The sequence below is a fragment of the Rhododendron vialii genome, chromosome 11a (genome assembly GCF_030253575.1).
Source record: "Rhododendron vialii isolate Sample 1 chromosome 11a, ASM3025357v1".
In the NCBI taxonomy this organism is placed as follows: Eukaryota; Viridiplantae; Streptophyta; class Magnoliopsida; order Ericales; family Ericaceae; genus Rhododendron; species Rhododendron vialii.
In genome coordinates this window covers 26,727,602-26,745,273 of record NC_080567.1, presented here as the reverse complement: position 1 = coordinate 26,745,273, position 17,672 = coordinate 26,727,602, and the positions used below count along the sequence as shown (strand labels likewise).

Below are 17,672 nucleotides of genomic sequence, written 5' to 3'. Positions count from 1 at the left end.
AAGTACAATTGAAAGTGACAATAATAAATGTAATGTGCAAACATAGTAGTAGTACGTTATTTAAAATTGAAAGTATAGAGATCCGTACAAATATTTATAAAAAAAAAAAAATCAATGATGCAAAAGATTTTGGTGGTGGTATTTAATTTGTAGTTACATGTGCTGTGTTGTGTAGGTGGAACATGAGACCAAGCATGAACATAACACCAGTGCAACAAAATCGATACGAAATTCTATGAAGTCCTTTTTGGGGTTTGCGCTCAGCATTTTTCATGAGAGAGAGAGAGAGAGAGAGAGAGAGAGAGAGTACAGAGTACAGTTCTTGGAATCTTAGGCACCCTAAGCGTGACGGTGACGTGCCGTTGACCCCGATTACGAAACCCAACACACCAGGAGCACAGCCTGGGGTGCTAATTAATTAAAGCCTTTATCGATATTAGAATGACCTGAGTATTTACGAAGGCCTTTAAAATGCAATACGTTTTAAATAAATTAAACGACTTCTATCATTTGCGTGGAATCTCGAAATGTGTCCAACACAATCCAAAGTCATTAAAGTTGTTCAATCTCTGAAGAGGGCAACAAGAAGTGCGGGAATTGAAGAACAAGGAGATGATTTTGAAGGGTTTTCAATTCCATGGAGATTTCATCAAGATCTTTGAATTTTCTCTCATCTTTAACGAAAGTACACATTTAGGCGGTCTAACATTGCATTTGCTATATATGCTTTCGACAATTATCTAGCTACGATATATCTTACGCATGCTGATAAGTTCTTGAACTATTGTACGGAGTTGGATGTTGTTTCGCATCCTTGGAAGTTCTGAGGAATGGCGAACATGAAACCGCAACGAGCCAAACACGAGAGAAAGTAGAACACAAGCAATTTGACTAGTGTGTCGGGGCGCAGAATAAATGCGCCTTTACGTCGTCAGTGCTAGAGAAAACATGGATGCGCCTAATTAGGCATATGCGACCATGGGAATAATATTGTTCTGCCTATTTTTTAAATTAGCTTTTGACCCTAATTAGATGGTGACTGTAAAAAGGGAAATCTTTTGATAATTCGAGAGGCAAAAGCAAGAGACAAGGGGATTGGAGAAATGAGATTTGAAGGTTGATCGAGAGTTTGGAATCTGCTCTCCAAGAGTAAACATTTGGTCCATCTAACATGTACTATTTGTTACGTCTCTTTCTGTTGTTAGCTATTATGTTCCAAGACATTCCCATGCTTTGCTTATAACTTCCCGGCGGAGTCGTTTGAATATTTTAGGTAACTTACCTGCTTAATTGTGCCTGGGGCGCTCATGAAGTAAATACATCTGAGGCACATTTTTATATTAAAAAGAAAAGAAAACGGGATGCATTTGAGGCGCACGCGAGTTGCGCCGAGGCTCATGCAAAGCGATAAATATATAGCTAATTTGCCGTTTTTGGAGGATTTTTCGGCCCTAATTGAGCTGCGATTTAAAAAAGAAAAGAAAAGCAAACTGGCAATTAATCATGGAGTATAAGGGTACCATCAACCATGGCATAATAGTACATCCCTGTGAACTTGAATAACTGGTAGGGTTTATCTTTGTGTTGGGTGTTTCGAATTGGTGATTTTAAGAATTTACTGATGTGTTATGGGTGCAATACCCACCGGAGAATTTGTAGTGGGCCAAAATAATCTAGGCTCGGAAAGTTCAGAGAGTTCAAATAGTGATGAAGGGTAACCCACTATTCAGTTGTCTCAATTCGTCTGTGGTGACATTTCGTTAGGTTTACTCGTAATGATTCCGCCGAGCGTTAGCGTTCCCACACTGCCATCACCGAGCGATGACGTATCCTCATCTTCGTTTCCGAGCGGTGATCTACCCTTGTGTCTTCATCAGTTTTACGTTCGGAACGACCTCTAATCGTTCGGATGTGGGGGCCTTCGTTCGGTAGTAGTTCGTTCGGGATGTCTATTGTTCGGAAACTGCCAAACTCAACAGACAAGACACTCGTCTACGGTCATTCAACGGTCTTCCATGTCAGTACGAAGTGACATCTCTGACCCGAAGTGACGTTTCTGCCTGAAGTGACGTCTCTGACATTGACGAAGTGACATCTCTGACCCAAAGTGATGTTTTTGCCCGATGTGACATCCTTGACATTGACTAATGCAGCTCTGCAATCCTCGAAGGGCGGCGTTCATTAAATGACTCTGACACATGACATCATCCGAACAGTACGACACACGTGGAGGGAAGCAGTAAGCTTGTCCGATACTCCAAAGTCTTGCCTATAAATAGAGGACCACTCCTCCAGGTTTGAGGATCTTTGTTCTTCATATTTTTCTCTCTAAAAAGCATACACTCTCTTCTTTCTTTTTCACCTACTGACTAAATCGTCGGAGCTTCTTTCCCAGAGGTACACCCCGTTCGGTTTTCAGGTATTCAGTTCAACACCGTTCAACTTACTTCTCCGTTCAAGTGAAAGGAAGAAAAAGGTTTAAGTGGAATTTACCCCCCACAGAATCCCTGTCTCTAGTGTATCTTTATTGAGGGTAATTTGTTACAACCCCCCCCCCCCTCCCTCGCGCGATGAATAAGAATTCTTCTCGCTCGGTCGGGAATGTCGTTGGTGGCTAACCGCGTAATCACTTCTTGTCTTACTTTTTTCTTCACCAAACATAAAACTTTAGTAGAGTAGTATCATTTCCTTTGTTTCACTGCCCTTAGCTACTCGACGAATAGTTGTCATCTCCACTGGACAAAAATATCAAATCCACACTGTTTGATTTGGACCGACACAATTAGCCTTTTTTTAAATCAATTGGCCTCGTTCCAGAACACTTTCTTAAAAAATAAGTACTTATTTCACATTTTCAAACTCAAAAATAATGTAAATGAAAAATAATTTTTCAATTTTTTTTGCATCGTATTAAAGATCTCAATGAGATCTATCAAACAAGATACATATTGCATATTTTTAGATTTCAATAAACTTATAATTTTTGAGCTTGAAATTACCTTCTTAAAAAATAAGGACTTAAAACCCATTCTGGAACGGCGCCTAATACTAATTTGGTTACAAATCCAACCAAAAAAATGTCATTTCGATGAGGTGTCCAAAATTATCGACAAAAGAATATGGGCCACAGCCTCCCCCGGGTGGGCCCATACAGAAAAAAGCCCATTGAAAGTACAAACAGATTGTGAAGCCAGCAGTTAAATCATGTGGGGGCAGCAAAATGTTTTCAGTTTTGACGCTTCGGTCTACCACCACCAATGCATCAAAAAGTGCCAGCCAAACAAAGTCTTGTTGTGTTAGGCCTGGTGGGGTTTTGTCTTTGACAATCTGTGGCACTCCAAAACACTGCATGAAGGTGGGGGAAATTGTATGTTCAGGCCTTGTTTGGAACGAGTTTGGGCAAAAGAGATGCATCAACAGAATCTATTTCTATATTATAAAAGGAGAGCAACTTTCGATACGACTCAAAATCGAGACCGACTTGCACTTTAAATTTCCGAAACTAACCATAACACTTACTTCCACATCTACTAACCGTAAGGGGTGGTTACAATATTACGACATGTCCTACCAAAACATTCAACCACGACCACTTCAGTTAGCAAAACCAAATCTATAGAACTCCTCACCATTTTCCTTTTCCCGCAGAGATTACTGAGGAAATATGACAAGCAAAGATGGAGATTTTCAAAATGGCGAGTAATCAAAGATGGTAAAATTAAAAATGCAGCGGAATCTGCCTTGAACAGGTACTTGAATAAACATGCACAGTCATGCTCCAAAAATACAAAAGAGCAGGTTTTTAGTGTTTCCAATTAAAATTTGAACACGGCGATCCCAAGTCATAGAACGAGCAACAAGAAGATAAACATATTGGGAATGAAGGGACAAAATATGCAACAAAATTATGCAAGGTTCCTAGTCAATAGAAAATCTATCAGTTCACCTGTTGCACCGTCAAATATGTACACAAACTCTCTTCTCTCCGCCTGGAATTTTGTCAAAAAGAGAACCAAGGAATTCAACTCAAACTGTATTTGCCTGGAAACAAATGAATAATTGCAGGATAGTGTGCTCAATCCTTTGTACAACTGGGACAATTGTTGGGACTAAGATCATACAACTGTTTACTTCTGTGATGGGTATACCGGTAAACAAGGTTCCATGGATACAAGATTTTCCATTCTAGTGTTGACATACTGTAGTATCATCAGAATATGATTTTTTTGGGGAAGCCCTGTCCATTGCAGCAGCATGCGACGAAATGAACCGAGAAAATGTAACTCGGGCCACTTTTAGAATCGAAATAAGTACGGACATTGGAAAATGCAAGTTAACAATATCCTTTCTTCGGTCAGTGTATGTTCAGATAAATACGTGTGCAACTGTTGACAACAGAAAGAAATAAGTCAGATGTAATGCTCTTCATACCAACAAAATGATACACAAGCAGAAAAAAAAAATAGAAAGGAAGAATTTAACCAGTCATGCTGCCTTATTTTATTTTATTTTTATTTTTATAGGGCTAAATACCAGTTCAGGCAACTATTTTCGATAATCGGGGCGGTTCCGGGGACCCTTAAAAAAACCCTCCAAATCTTAATCTCATAGTTCCCGATCAAATTTTGATAATCCGAGCCGCTCAATGTGTTCAGAACGTGATTTTAAGGGTGCCCGCGAGAAACTGGCAACTGGCAAAAAAACTAATCGGGAAGGGCTTGATTTGAGCAGTTTTTTATTGAACCGTTCAATAAAGTTCAATAAAAAACTGTTCGGATGAAGCCCTTCCCGGTCTTTTTTTTTGCTGATTTCTCACAAGCACCCTTAAAATCATGTTCTGATTACATTGAGCGGCTCGGATCATCAAAATTCGATCGGGAACTTGGGGGGTTTTTTTTAAGGGTCCCCGGAACCGCCCGTTCGATAATTACCAACTAAAATGAAATACTATAGTTAGTAATTTGGCTTCAATTCCCTTCAAACAGTCATTCTCTTCAGGAAACCCAAGTCATGCAACTTTTTGGTTACACTTAAGAAGACAAATTCTGCAAATTCTGGATGGAATTTTGTCATTCTGTAAAGAATTTGTTAACGACGATAAAAGTCATCAACAGTTCTAACCCATTTGGACTGAACAGGAGTACTTATGTGAGAGAGAAAACCCATTTTTCCAACATAACCAACGAGAGAGTGGAGAACATAAGACTTACATGTGTATTCAAAACTGAGGATCAAAATTGAAAAGGCTTCTTTGTGCATCTGAAGGATTACCCAGCCATCGGCAAAACAACAATGCTGCAGCAATCACTGATAAAAGCGATAGCATCGCGAGAGATCCGAAATGTGAAACATCATTGGCAATTATTGCAACTCCTAATAGTACAGACTCCGCTAGACTTGCAATAGAAACCTCTGTTGTCCCGATGAGATTAGCTTTGGACTCTGGGATCCCAGTTTGAAGAATCTGCGCCCCTACGACGTCATATGACATATGTCCCAATCTGGACAATACCTGCATAAGGAGTATCCACTTTTTAAAATTTAACATTCAGCATAATGGATAAAAATAGATATGACAGAGTATACGACATATTAAACCGCGATTATACATCAGAAAGATGAATATATCAACCAAAGATCAATGCACGCTACAACACCAAAGGTCAACAGCATACATCATGCATGCAAGAAACTCATTAAATATGTAACAAGCATAAGTATACATAAAGACATTACCAAGTGTTGTTCCGTTCCGTTATCTATATTGCAATCTTCCTTACAGTTGTTAATGTGTTTTATGTAACAAGGATATGTTTATCTTTGTAACAATTTCAAGGATTAATAAAAAAAATTAGCCTTTCAAAAAAAGGAAATGTTTACATAAAGACATTACCACGTGTTGTTCCAGGGATGCAGCAGCAAACATTGAGGTCCTGCATTATCCTAGTTCTAAAATAGTTACTAGGATGTGTATTGCAGGCCTAACTAGCGTAGAAGTCCTGCACGGGATATATAACTCATTTTCCATATATGTGGCCTATGTATTTCAAAAGACTGTCCGTGAGACCTATTTGGAGATTTATCAAGAAATCCAGTTCGACCAATCATGATGATGAGCACAAGTTTGGAAATCTTCGGTCTTTCTATTTTCAGCCTAAATGACTTTCTTACGTTTCACTGTTTCAGCCAAATGCATGGACACATGCACCAGACATGAGAGAGAGAGAGAGAGAGAGAGAGAGAGAGAGAGAGAGAGAGAGAGAGAGAGAGAGAGAGAGAGAGAGAGAGAGAGTTTACAATCAAACACAAGAAGAATAGAAGAGGAGTCTGCCGAGTAAGAGATCCACTCCAATACACAGCAACAGCAATGGTAAGAAGAAAAGCCTGTAATACCAAACCCACTGCTCCGGCCTGTTAAAAGAAATTGTTCAGAATAGCCGAATAGGACTAGTCTATGGACAAAATATGTTCACCACAAATAAATAGTACAACCTTCAAAATACCAAGTCTCCGGACCATGTATGCAGATAAAAATGTTGCTGCAACACCCATGAAAGCACATAATCCACTAAAGCCCCCGATGATTGATGGATTTAAACCTGAAGTAATCAGAATGAAGCAACTTTGACTTAAATCTGAAATCTAAATATCTAATTCAAGATCAAGGGATTCCTAAAGATCATCACTCATCAGAACTAGTGATTAGAAACTTGGACTTTCACATATCAGAGTTACTGTTAAAATTTTGCAAAAGCCAAAAAGAAAAAAATTAATGATTCTAACTCTCTCAGCTTATACAAGGTATCAGAAAGTTAATAGATGAACAGTGTTAATATTAACACGATCAAATGGTTCAACTCTAGAGACCTACTATCCAAAGAAATTAAAAAAGATTCAAAATATCACATTATAGAAATTCAGCAACAATTTCATGTCAGTTGTTTTATCTCTAGAACACTAATGTTACCATGTAGTCTTGATTGAAAATACTTGACATAAGCTCTACAAAACTCTTCAAAGGCAATGAAACTATATGAAACTCCTCCAGTTAATAATTGCTAGTCCATGAGGCAATGACGTGCTCGAATACATGATATTTAGAAGAGTAATTGTGCATGCTGCTCTGGATTTCGGATGAAGGAAGCAAGGTTCTGCACATAACGTCCTTTGAGTTCCTTGAACTTTGGAGGTATTGCAGTGGCAAAACTTTCTGTGAGCGGCCACTCTGTGCATATGTTCCCAAAGAATAGTTCAGTATTGAGTCCGCCCCGCCCACATCCCCATTTGATTGGGGATTACATGGGGTACTTGTACTGTCCTGTTTGTTTGTTTAGAAGGGTAGTTCAATCTCAAATTATCTTTCCTTATCTAGTATTGTCTTAATTACTAATTTGAATTTGGGACACTTTTGACTGAATGTAATTCGGAGCAGTAACAACACTTAGATAGGAATTTCGCATTTAAGCGCTTAATATGTCAAACATCTTACTTACCTTGCATTGAGTGGTTCCAATTATCAGCCGCCTAAAACTCATACCCACAGATTCGTACCACGACTATAAACGGGGTCAAGTTTCAAACAAGAAATATAGGAGTATATCACTATCGGGTCTATCCAATGCTGCTAGTTACATCCCCTTTTCATCTGTAAACTTGTAACATTCTATATTAACAAGCAAATTCTCAACTCCAAATTGACTATTTTCCTAAAAATAGGGCCACCCCAAGGACGTCTCCCCAAGAAACTGTTGTTGAAAAGTTATAGGTCAATCAATACCTTGCTGTGTTAAGAAAGCAGTCATCAACCCACCAGGAGCAAGTACAACATTGAAGCAAAGAAGCACATAGGCTAGGCTCGCAGGGAGCACAGGCTGCTGCATGTACTCAACCCACCCGTGCCTGATAGCATCCACACTCATCTCCACTGGTTATCAAAACAATACAAGTAGTTGGTGTATCAAATTGAAATACAAATTCTAAGAATGGACGACAAACTTTTCAGATCCCCTAAAATATGGGATGGAGGACAAACCTATATTTTCAGTACCCATAAGAGGTCCACCCATGGAATTTCTGCAACATGCTTGTGGAGATTTAGCACGGTTAAGAACCCCCATAGAAAGCTCGTTGGTTAACCACGTGAGAACAACCTTAAGACATAGATTACAAGTCTCAGCTTTCAATAGAGCACCTACTTACAAGGTACCACAGATGGATCAAGCAGAACCAAAGAAAGTCCACGACAAACACAGAGAGAGAGAGAGAGAGAGAGAGAGAGAGAGTGTTTACCACAACAGGGGTTGACCATAACATCAAGCCAGCAGCAAGATTCAAGCAGGTTACAGGTTCATATTTATATATATATATATATATATATATATATATATATACACACACACACACACACACAAATTATCAAGTGAGGGATCCCTCACTTTGTTAAAATGCGGGACTTTCATTCCCCGATCAAATTTTGAAAATCCGAACCGTTCAATGTGTGCAGAACGTGATTTTAAGGGTCCCCGCGAGAAATCAGCGAAAAAAATGACCGGGAAGGGCTTCATCCGAGCAGTTTTTTTTGAACCGTTCAATGAAAACTGCTCGGATGAAGCCCTTCCCGGTCATTTTTTTTGCTGATTTCTCACGGGAACCCTTAAAATCACGTTCTGATCACTTTGAGCGGCTCGGATCATCGAAATTCAATTGGGAAGGGGAGTCCCGCATTTTTTAAAATGCGGGATCCCTCACCGGAACATGACTGTATATACACACACACACCACGGATCAAGTGAGAGATCCCTCACTTTGTTAAAATGCGGGACTTTCATTTCCCAATCAAATTCAAATTTTGAAAATCCGAACCGTTCAATGTGTGCAGAACGTGATTTTAAGGGTCCCCGCGAGAAATCAGCAAAAAAAATGACCGGGAAGGGCTTCATCCGAGCAGTTTTTTTTGAACTGTTCAATGAAAACTGCTCGGATGAAGCCCTTCCCGGTCATTTTTTTTGCTGATTTCTCGCGGGGACCCTTAAAATCACGTTCTGATCACTTTGAGCGGCTCGGATCATCGAAATTCAATCGGGAAGGGAAGTCCCGCATTTTATTAAAATAAAATGCGGATCCCTCACCGGAACCTGACTGATATATATATATATATATAGAGAGAGAGAGAGAGAGAGAGAGAGAGAGAGAGTTACCACAACAGGGGTTGACCATAATATCAAGCCAGCAGCAAGATTCAAGCAGGTTACAGGTTCATATTTAGATAGAAGGATGCCAAACAATGATGCTCCAGCAATCTGCAATTTAGTGGAGACACAAGTCTCTTCTTTCAGAGTTGGTCACAAATCTTAAAATCAAGACAGTTTAACCAGCATGAAGATGTCTGTCGTAATATAGCACACAGATTGAGCTCCACTTTCAATAATATCAAATTGAACTCTAGCCACAAATGAGACTAGCGCCATCCAGTATATAAGACCACAAACTTGGAATTCAATACAACTAGCATTGACAGGTCATGATAAGAAAAAATTGCAATCACCTCGCAGAGGAGATCAATCCTATTAAGAACAGCATTTGCTTGTGCAAGAGCAATCGGTCGATTTGTTCCTGCTAGCTGCACAACCAAGTATTCCACATTAGAAAATAAGTAAACACCCAAGAGAGAACAGAGAAAAATCCTTCAATGTATGTTTGGAAACCAAGAAGCAGAAATGAGCACTACCAGCACAACCCAATCACGTTCCATAGCAACCCCTAGAGCCAATCCAGACAGCCTCTCAATGGCTCCTGCTAATACTAATACAACAAACCAAGGACGGGGAAGCGTTGATGTGGCGGATGTATAAATGGTGTGAGCATGAATCATCATTCCAACAGATAACAGCTGAGCAGCTGCCTGACAGAAAGGGGTTTATTAGAACACTCCGACGAGAAAATTACGCATATCGAGCTTCAATTGATGAAATATAATAAAGAATTACCTGGACAATAGACAAACAATTATATGCAGGTACTCTGGGGAAATGATCCATAAGTTTACCAACCAAAGGGCCTCCAAAAATAACTGCAAGCTGTTCAACATGGAGCTTGTTAGAAGAATTCTTTTTACACGTAACTTTTATATGAATTGTTCACCACATTAAAGTCATTGAAACCTTAGAGAAGAAACCCATGACAGCCACTGGAAGAAGGCTGGGATGAATCAATGAAATAGCAACAGGCCAGGCAAAATTCCAAAGCTGTTCCACCAGATTTCCGGCTATGCAACTAGCATACAAGGCTGATTAAAATACAAGAATTTCGGGTTAAGAACTGCTCAGATAATTCAAAACCAATCCAATAGGAATTTGGTATAAAGTGCACATAGAAGTTAGAACACTTGGAAAGAAAGTACATCATAACTGAACTGAAAGTTAACAGTCAACTCTAGAGAATCAGCAAACCAACATGCAGATAATGTTTTGAGCTAAAAAGATGCTATGCTGGCAAGACGTAACTAGCCGACTTTTAGTACAACTCTAACAAAAATGATTTGAAAATCGAAGAAATGCTCTTAAAGTGTAGGTAAGACGAAAGATGTGTGATATACTTCATTTTCTAGAAAGAAAAGATTAACCGTCCATCACTTTATTCGTTCAGTTGAAGTCCTTAAATAAATACCACATAGGAAAATTTCCCTCGCTAAGAGGGGTGGTATCTTGGTTGATCTTTATCTTTCTTTAGCTTCCTTCCTTAGACTTTTAGTGTTGATACAAATATACAAACAGTGAGTGCTAAATCGGAATGGTATCGAGTTTTCTTATTCGAGTTAGTAATCGGTGAAATCTAACTTTATCACGTTAACATGCTTACAGGCTTGCAAATACCAAAATATCTGAAACATACACCTAAAATTTGCTCAACAATCTGAGTTCTTATGCTGGAGTCTGGAGGCCTCTGAAAATTGGACCTGAAGTCCCCATCACAGAAAATAGTGTCCCTATTAGAGGATTTGGGAAGCAAAAAATTTCCATAAATGAAGACATTGTATGTTCAGCTCACATACAACAATCATATGATTGGACATACGTCCATTTCTGTGTTTATTAGTTATTATGATTATCATATTTCTTCGGTGTTCTAGACTGAAAGGTGGATGCTCTTACCATGCAATCCTGCTGGATGGGCAGGAGTTGCAGCGAGAATATTCTGCTCCTCCTCTGATAAGACCTTGAAAGGAAACAACAAAATGGTGAGAAGATGAGAAGTCATGATTCATGGTTTCTCACAGATAAGAAATAAAATGGATTTGGGGAATTGTTGTTGGCCACTAGGGGTCATACGGGCAAGCTTGTCAAAAGAGTGTCAACATAAGTGTCTTCAGCCAGTAAATTCAAAGCTTCAGTCTTGAGGTTGAGGATATCAGATTGGATATCAACAGTTTGGACTGAGCAGCTTGAAGAGGCAACTGAAAATTCTCCTTGAGCTTCTTCTTCAATGCCAACTGGATTGAAGACTTCAGTGTTTGTAATTGAACATCTTGAATTGAAACCTTCCAGCCTGTGAGCAAAATGATAAAACGCATAAATCGACAGAGAAATTCCTCCCGTTTTTATTGATCTAATTGTCTCATAAGATACGATACAAGAGCATAGTCAAAACTACAAAGACTCACAAAAGAATTCCACAAGCTCAAGGATGCTCATTGAAAAAAGTGCAGAATTATTAGCTTTAAAAGAAGCACCTCCTTTCCTTCTTCATAAAAAGTTGGGGATATTAACCAGAACTCCTAAGGTAAACTCGTATCTTACCACACGTTAACCTGTTTTTAGAAGGGAACATGTTAATTACATCTCCCAAAAAAATCAGTTAGTTTTTATTTATCCTGCTTCTCTGCTATTCATCACACAATAGAGATGATGGGAAAAAAACAAATAAAGCTACACATGCCTTTATTTTTCTTCCATACCAGGTCCTACCCTAGATCCCCAATACTCATCACACAAACACACAAATTAGGGATCTCCAGCCTTACTATCTTTACTCAGAGTTAAATTTGACTAAATCAGCAGAGAAATTCATCCCATTTCTGTTGATCTAATCCTCTCATAAGATAGATAAAAGAGCATAGTCAAAACTACAAAGACTCGCAAAAGAATTCCACAAGCTCAAGGATGCTCAGTGAAAGATGTGCAGAATTAGCCTTAAAAGAAGCATCTCCTTTTCTTCTCCATAAAACATAGGGGATATTAACCAGAACTCCCAGGGTAAACTTGTACCTTACCATACATCTTAACCTGTTTTAGAAGTGAACATGTTTTTTACATATCCCAAAAAAATCACACTTTTTATTTATGTTGCTTCTCTGCTATTCATCACACAGTAGAGAAATAGGGGAAAAAATTAAAACGCTATACATGGCTTTATTTTTTTTCCACAAACCGAAAAAATTAGGGCATCTCCAGGCTTACTATCTTTACTGATAGTTAAATTTGACTATAAACCTCCTCAAACGCTCTCCATTCCTTTAGAACCACATCAAAACCACTTTCACTTGTTCACTTCAGGCCATCAGGGGAACTCTTGTTTGTACCAGTGGCGGAGGCAGTGTGGTACCAGTGGGGGCCCGGGGCACGGCCCCCCACCGCAATTTCCAATATCAGTATTACCACCAAATTATAAAGGCCGTGACAATTTGTATCCAAAAAAGTATACACATTTTCCTTCGTATAACACTTACATCTCCTAGTATCTTTGTCAAGTTCCCAAAAAAGTTTTCTTTTACGCGTTATCTATCTGTATATTGTAGTAAAATTTATGTTCTAAATTCATTTTTTTATATTACGGTTGTTTACCATGAAAGATAGAAAATTCTAAGAGCGTGCTAATTAATGGTGCCCCTACTGAGCTAAATTCTTGGCTATGCCACTGGTTTATACTCCAACTTAATAAGACTACAGTACCTTTCAAATTTATGATTGCGCCATTAATGAGGCTTTTACTGGAATTCTATGTTCAAATCTGTGTCTAATATTGGAGAGCTTGATATCTAACTAAACAAAATGAGTAAAGGGCAAATCAATATTTGCTATTTGGAGAGCTTCATTTTCTTTTCTTTTAGTTTTCTTTTTAATGTCTGAATATTCAGGAGCTAAGACCATTCCAATGCCCCTTACCGCTGTGCATAAACTGAACCAACGCTTAAGATAAGCACGAAAATGAAAGTTTCGATAAATAAAGACACACCCAGTTGAAACTCATTGCCCATGGCCGACGCTTGGTTACAATTTCTAATTCTTTATTATATGTTTTTTTTTTTCATAATGCAGGGTGTCTCAGCTTGTGTGCACCACGGACTATTCCCTGCAGGGTGTCTCAGCTTGTGTGACCCAAGAAAGAATCTTTTTTCCCTAGATTTTGTTGTTTTTGATGTTGAAGCCAACCAAAGCAAAACAAGCCACAAGGTGAATTTGGATGGCTAACCTTTTCGAAGCGAATTGGGGAGGATTCAACCGTCGACGAGCAGAGAAGCGATGGCGTACTCGAAACGGAGGAGGCGACCGCAGCGGCGAGGGAGGAAAACAACGAGAGTGGCGACTAATAAGTAGATTAGACGGCGTCGTCTGAGCAACGATAACCACAGCCATGACTGCTGCTTCAACAACTTGGTTTTGAAGCAACGGTGTTCCTTTCGTTGAATTGCCTGAAAACTCATGCAGCAAAGAGACGACGACGACGATGTTGAAAGTTTTTCGTTCCAATTTGGAGAAGGGATTAGGGTTCTAGGTTTTTCTTCTGGTTCATCAAATCATTCTTCACTATTGGGAGGTTAAAATTTGCCGGAGATAATGAATGGAAATGGAGTAGGAGTAGTTATTATGGGGGGGTTTTGAGGGGAGGAATTTGACACATATCGGAGACTGATGAGAGGAGGAGTAGTAGTAGTGTATATATATATCCTTATCTGATGGAGATCGCCGGTGGTGGGCCGTGGGCGGAGAGGTCAACCGAATTGCGGGGCCCGTTTATACAGATTAATTAATCAGTGGAACACTCCCGCTCTCAGTCCCAATTTATCTCTAAGTACAGGGACATTACACTAAGGGCTTGTTTGATAACTTAAATTCAGCACTTAATACTGAATCAATTAAGTAATAAGTGATTCAGTAGGTTTGATAACCACATTTCATATTACTTAACAAATTAAGTACCACTTAAAATATAGGCTAAAAAGTTAAAAAAAATTAAGTAGCTTTGAGCTACTTAATTCTGGCTGAATTTTTGTATACTTACATTCAACCGTCATACCACCACCACAACCACTTCCACCAACACCTCCACCACTCCACCACCACCACCACTACCACCACCTCCACCACTCCACCACCACCACTCCTCCTCCACCACATCACCACCACCACCACTCCCTCCACTACCACCACATCACCACCACCAACTCCACCACCACCACTTCCTCCACTACCACCACCACCACCACATCACCACCACCACTCCACCACTCCACCACCACCACAACTCCACCACAACCACCACCACTACCACTACCATCACTACACCACCACCACCGCTCCACCACTCCACCACCATCACCACCACCGCCACCATCATTACACCACCACTCCACCATCACCACCACCACCACCACCACCACCACCACTACCATCATTACACCACCACACACCACCGCTCCTACCACCACCTCCACCACTCCACCACCATCACCACCACCTCCACTCCTCCACCACCACCACCACTACACCACCACCACCACTCCACCACCACCACTACTAGCACTCCTACTACCTCTACCACTCCACCACCATTACCAAAAGTATATTGTGACCGTTAGTAAATTAAGATAGAATTGGAATAAAATTAATTCATCATTTTTTAATTCAGTACTTAATATATTTATCAAACAGCTTTTCAGCTTAAAAATTTCAGCATTCAGTTTCCAGTACTTAATTTTTCAGCTTTCAGTTTCAGTTTTATCAAACAGCCCCTAAATCACTACACCATCAATTATATTTTTTAAGGGACTCATTTAGAATTTCACAAAAAATACAGAAAAATATTCATAAATTTTAAAATAATATTTTAGGGGTCCTGTAAAAATCAGCTCTAACGGGTATCGATAAGTATAATTTCTAGATTTGTAGGAGTGAAAATGTTAAACTGCGCAGTTTCGAACATACGTACCTAGAAATAATATTTACCGATATCCGTTAGAGCTGATTTTTTACAAAGCCTCATAAAACATTATTTTAAAATTTTTGGATATTTTTTTATATTTTTGTGAAATCCTGAATAGGCTCCACAAAAAATGTAGTGGATGATTTAGTGGTTTGGTGTAGTATATGTAGCATCTCTCATTATCTCAGTTTCTATTCTAAGTGGATAAAAAAATTAATTATATCTTTAAATTGATAATGAATTTTATATCCAATATGTCTCGATTTGTTCTATAATATAATATTTTCAAAATCACCTAAAATATTATAAATTACAAAATATAATTAATTGAAAAGTGGCACGAACTCCCAAAAGTGACAATTAAATTGAGACGGAGGTAGTAAAAAGAAAAGGAAAGGGAAGAAAAAATGAGTGAAAAAATTTACTATTCACGAAGGCTACGTTCTTATGAACTTAACTTAAATTTAAAAATTTTGTTATTATTTAAATTTCTTTTGTATTTTTTTATTTTTGCGTCAAACTTTTGTAGTTTATTTATTCGTCTCGACAAGAGGAATCAGAAAAGTAAATTTTTTTTTTACTTTTATCCAAGTATTTTAAGAAATAACCATTTTTAGCAAGAAAATTCAAATAAGATCAAAATTTTCATATTTAAGTTATGTTCAAGAGAACGGGGCTCAGATTAATTAGTGGAACACACCCGGCTCCGTTTGGAAGTTAAAGAAAGGGGAGAAAAATGAGAGGAAAAATTTACTATTCACTAAATTTAAAAATTTTATTTTCCTCGCTCTTTCTCTTCCAACTAAACAACATAATTGTAACGCCCCGATTTTTCAAAGAATTTCGAAAGCATTAACTCTAAAATACACTGAATTTTATAAACTACTAAGCCCCTATTTGTCGTTATACAAAATGTACATAAAAAAAAATACAACAAAAAGAATCCAACATTTTATTTAAATATCTTCAGAGCAACTCTAGTCTTGATTCAGATCTCAAGCATACTTGGTCTCCGCTCTTAGTATTCTTCATGTGTCAAACAGCTCCACCATTGAACCCTGCACCCTCTGGCAAATTGATTGCCGAAGCAAACGATTTACCAGGATACAAACTTATCCGTGAGTGATAATTCACCCAATAGAATAATTTCAATCCTACCAACCCCTTACTCTACATTTAGCAGATCAACAATATATCAATTCATAGGAGGTACAGAATAATAACACATCGCCCTTTCCTTTACTATCCATTATCTTACATGAAATCTAAGGATCCTTTCCACAAGGTCCTTTCCTCGCATATCCACTAACTTTGACCGTCCCATGGAATAACTCTCCTTTTACTTGTCCTGCACCAGGGTTCTAAGCGAATACTACTAAATTATGTATCCAGTCTGGATTCGCTTACAACCATAATAAAGGAACAACTCACCATGACAACTCAGCATTAGCGGTCGCACTATCTAATTGTCAGGATCCTTTACCGTCTCCCAACTCTACACACTGGGTACTTTACCATACCCCTAATCTACACACTGGGTACTATACCGTATTTAAGGATCCTTTACCGTTTCCCAAAATACTGTACCCGGAGTCCTTTACCGTCCTCCACACACACACTGGGTACTGTACCGTATTTAGGATCCTTTACCGTATCCCAAATACTGTACCCGGAATCCTTTACCGTCCTCCATACACACACTGGGTACTGTACCGTATTTAGAATTCTTTACCGTGTCCCAAATACTGTATCCGGAGTCCTTTACTGTCCTCCACACACACACTGGGTACTGTACCGTATTTAGGATCCTTTACCGTATCCCAAATACTGTACCCGGAGTCCTTTACCGTCCTCCACACACTCTGAGTACTTTACCGTACTCGGGGTCTTTTACCGTTCCCCAACTCAACTAAAAGTACTTTACCGTACTAGGGTCCTTTACCGGCACCCAACATCCTCAATCAATTTTACCATTTTATCCTTTACTTAACCATGTCTACGTGTTCACTACTCGAAACCACCATGAACCCAAACCCATTCCAACATAAACAACATGATACAATCAATAACAGCTCGATTCATAACATAATATATTTCAATGAGATAAAAAGTACATATCAAATAATATTGTGCGAGTAAGTAAACATATAATATTTTATGATTGGACCAATGCTCTTAAGATTCGTTGAATAAGTAAATTAATTAATTATAGCATGCGCTTATTCTACTAAAAATAAATCAACCACATAGTTCAGGTTCAAATTGAGAACTAAAGTATATTCAGGGGGCAAACTGCAATTTTATAATATCTCACTTTAAAAGAAAAACATGCATGCTACAGTAGCCTTCGATTTTCAATTTTTCAAGAAATAAAGTACTTCTGATTTGATTCGCGGGTATGATAAATCCCATTATAACTTTTCAAATTCATCATATAGAAATTATTTAATACTTAGGAGAAAATAGGGAAGCAA

The 17,672-nt window shown here is 38.6% G+C and overlaps 1 protein-coding gene across 2 annotated transcripts; it reads right to left on the bottom strand.

Annotated features, from left to right (window-relative positions):
* Nucleotides 1–3,486: 3,486 nt before the first annotated feature.
* On the bottom strand, nt 3,487–13,912 carry LOC131307480 (solute carrier family 40 member 3, chloroplastic). 2 transcript variants are annotated; one of them, XM_058333994.1, is made up of 14 exons: nt 13,468–13,912; nt 11,328–11,544; nt 11,151–11,214; nt 10,161–10,285; nt 9,987–10,076; nt 9,728–9,901; nt 9,545–9,619; nt 9,198–9,299; nt 8,033–8,150; nt 7,778–7,924; nt 6,493–6,599; nt 6,298–6,411; nt 5,211–5,512; nt 3,487–3,654 (listed from the first exon to the last, which is right to left on the bottom strand). In XM_058333994.1, exons 1-13 carry the CDS (start codon nt 13,629–13,631, stop codon nt 5,219–5,221), a joined length of 1,791 nt encoding a protein of 596 aa, XP_058189977.1. In that variant the 5' UTR covers nt 13,632–13,912; the 3' UTR covers nt 3,487–3,654; nt 5,211–5,218. The 2 variants fall into 2 exon arrangements, with proteins under 2 accessions (XP_058189977.1, XP_058189976.1); XM_058333993.1 differs by lacking the exon at nt 3,487–3,654 and adding an exon at nt 4,021–4,385 and having other exon boundaries at nt 13,468–13,911.
* Between the last annotated feature and the right edge of the window lie 3,760 nt (nt 13,913–17,672).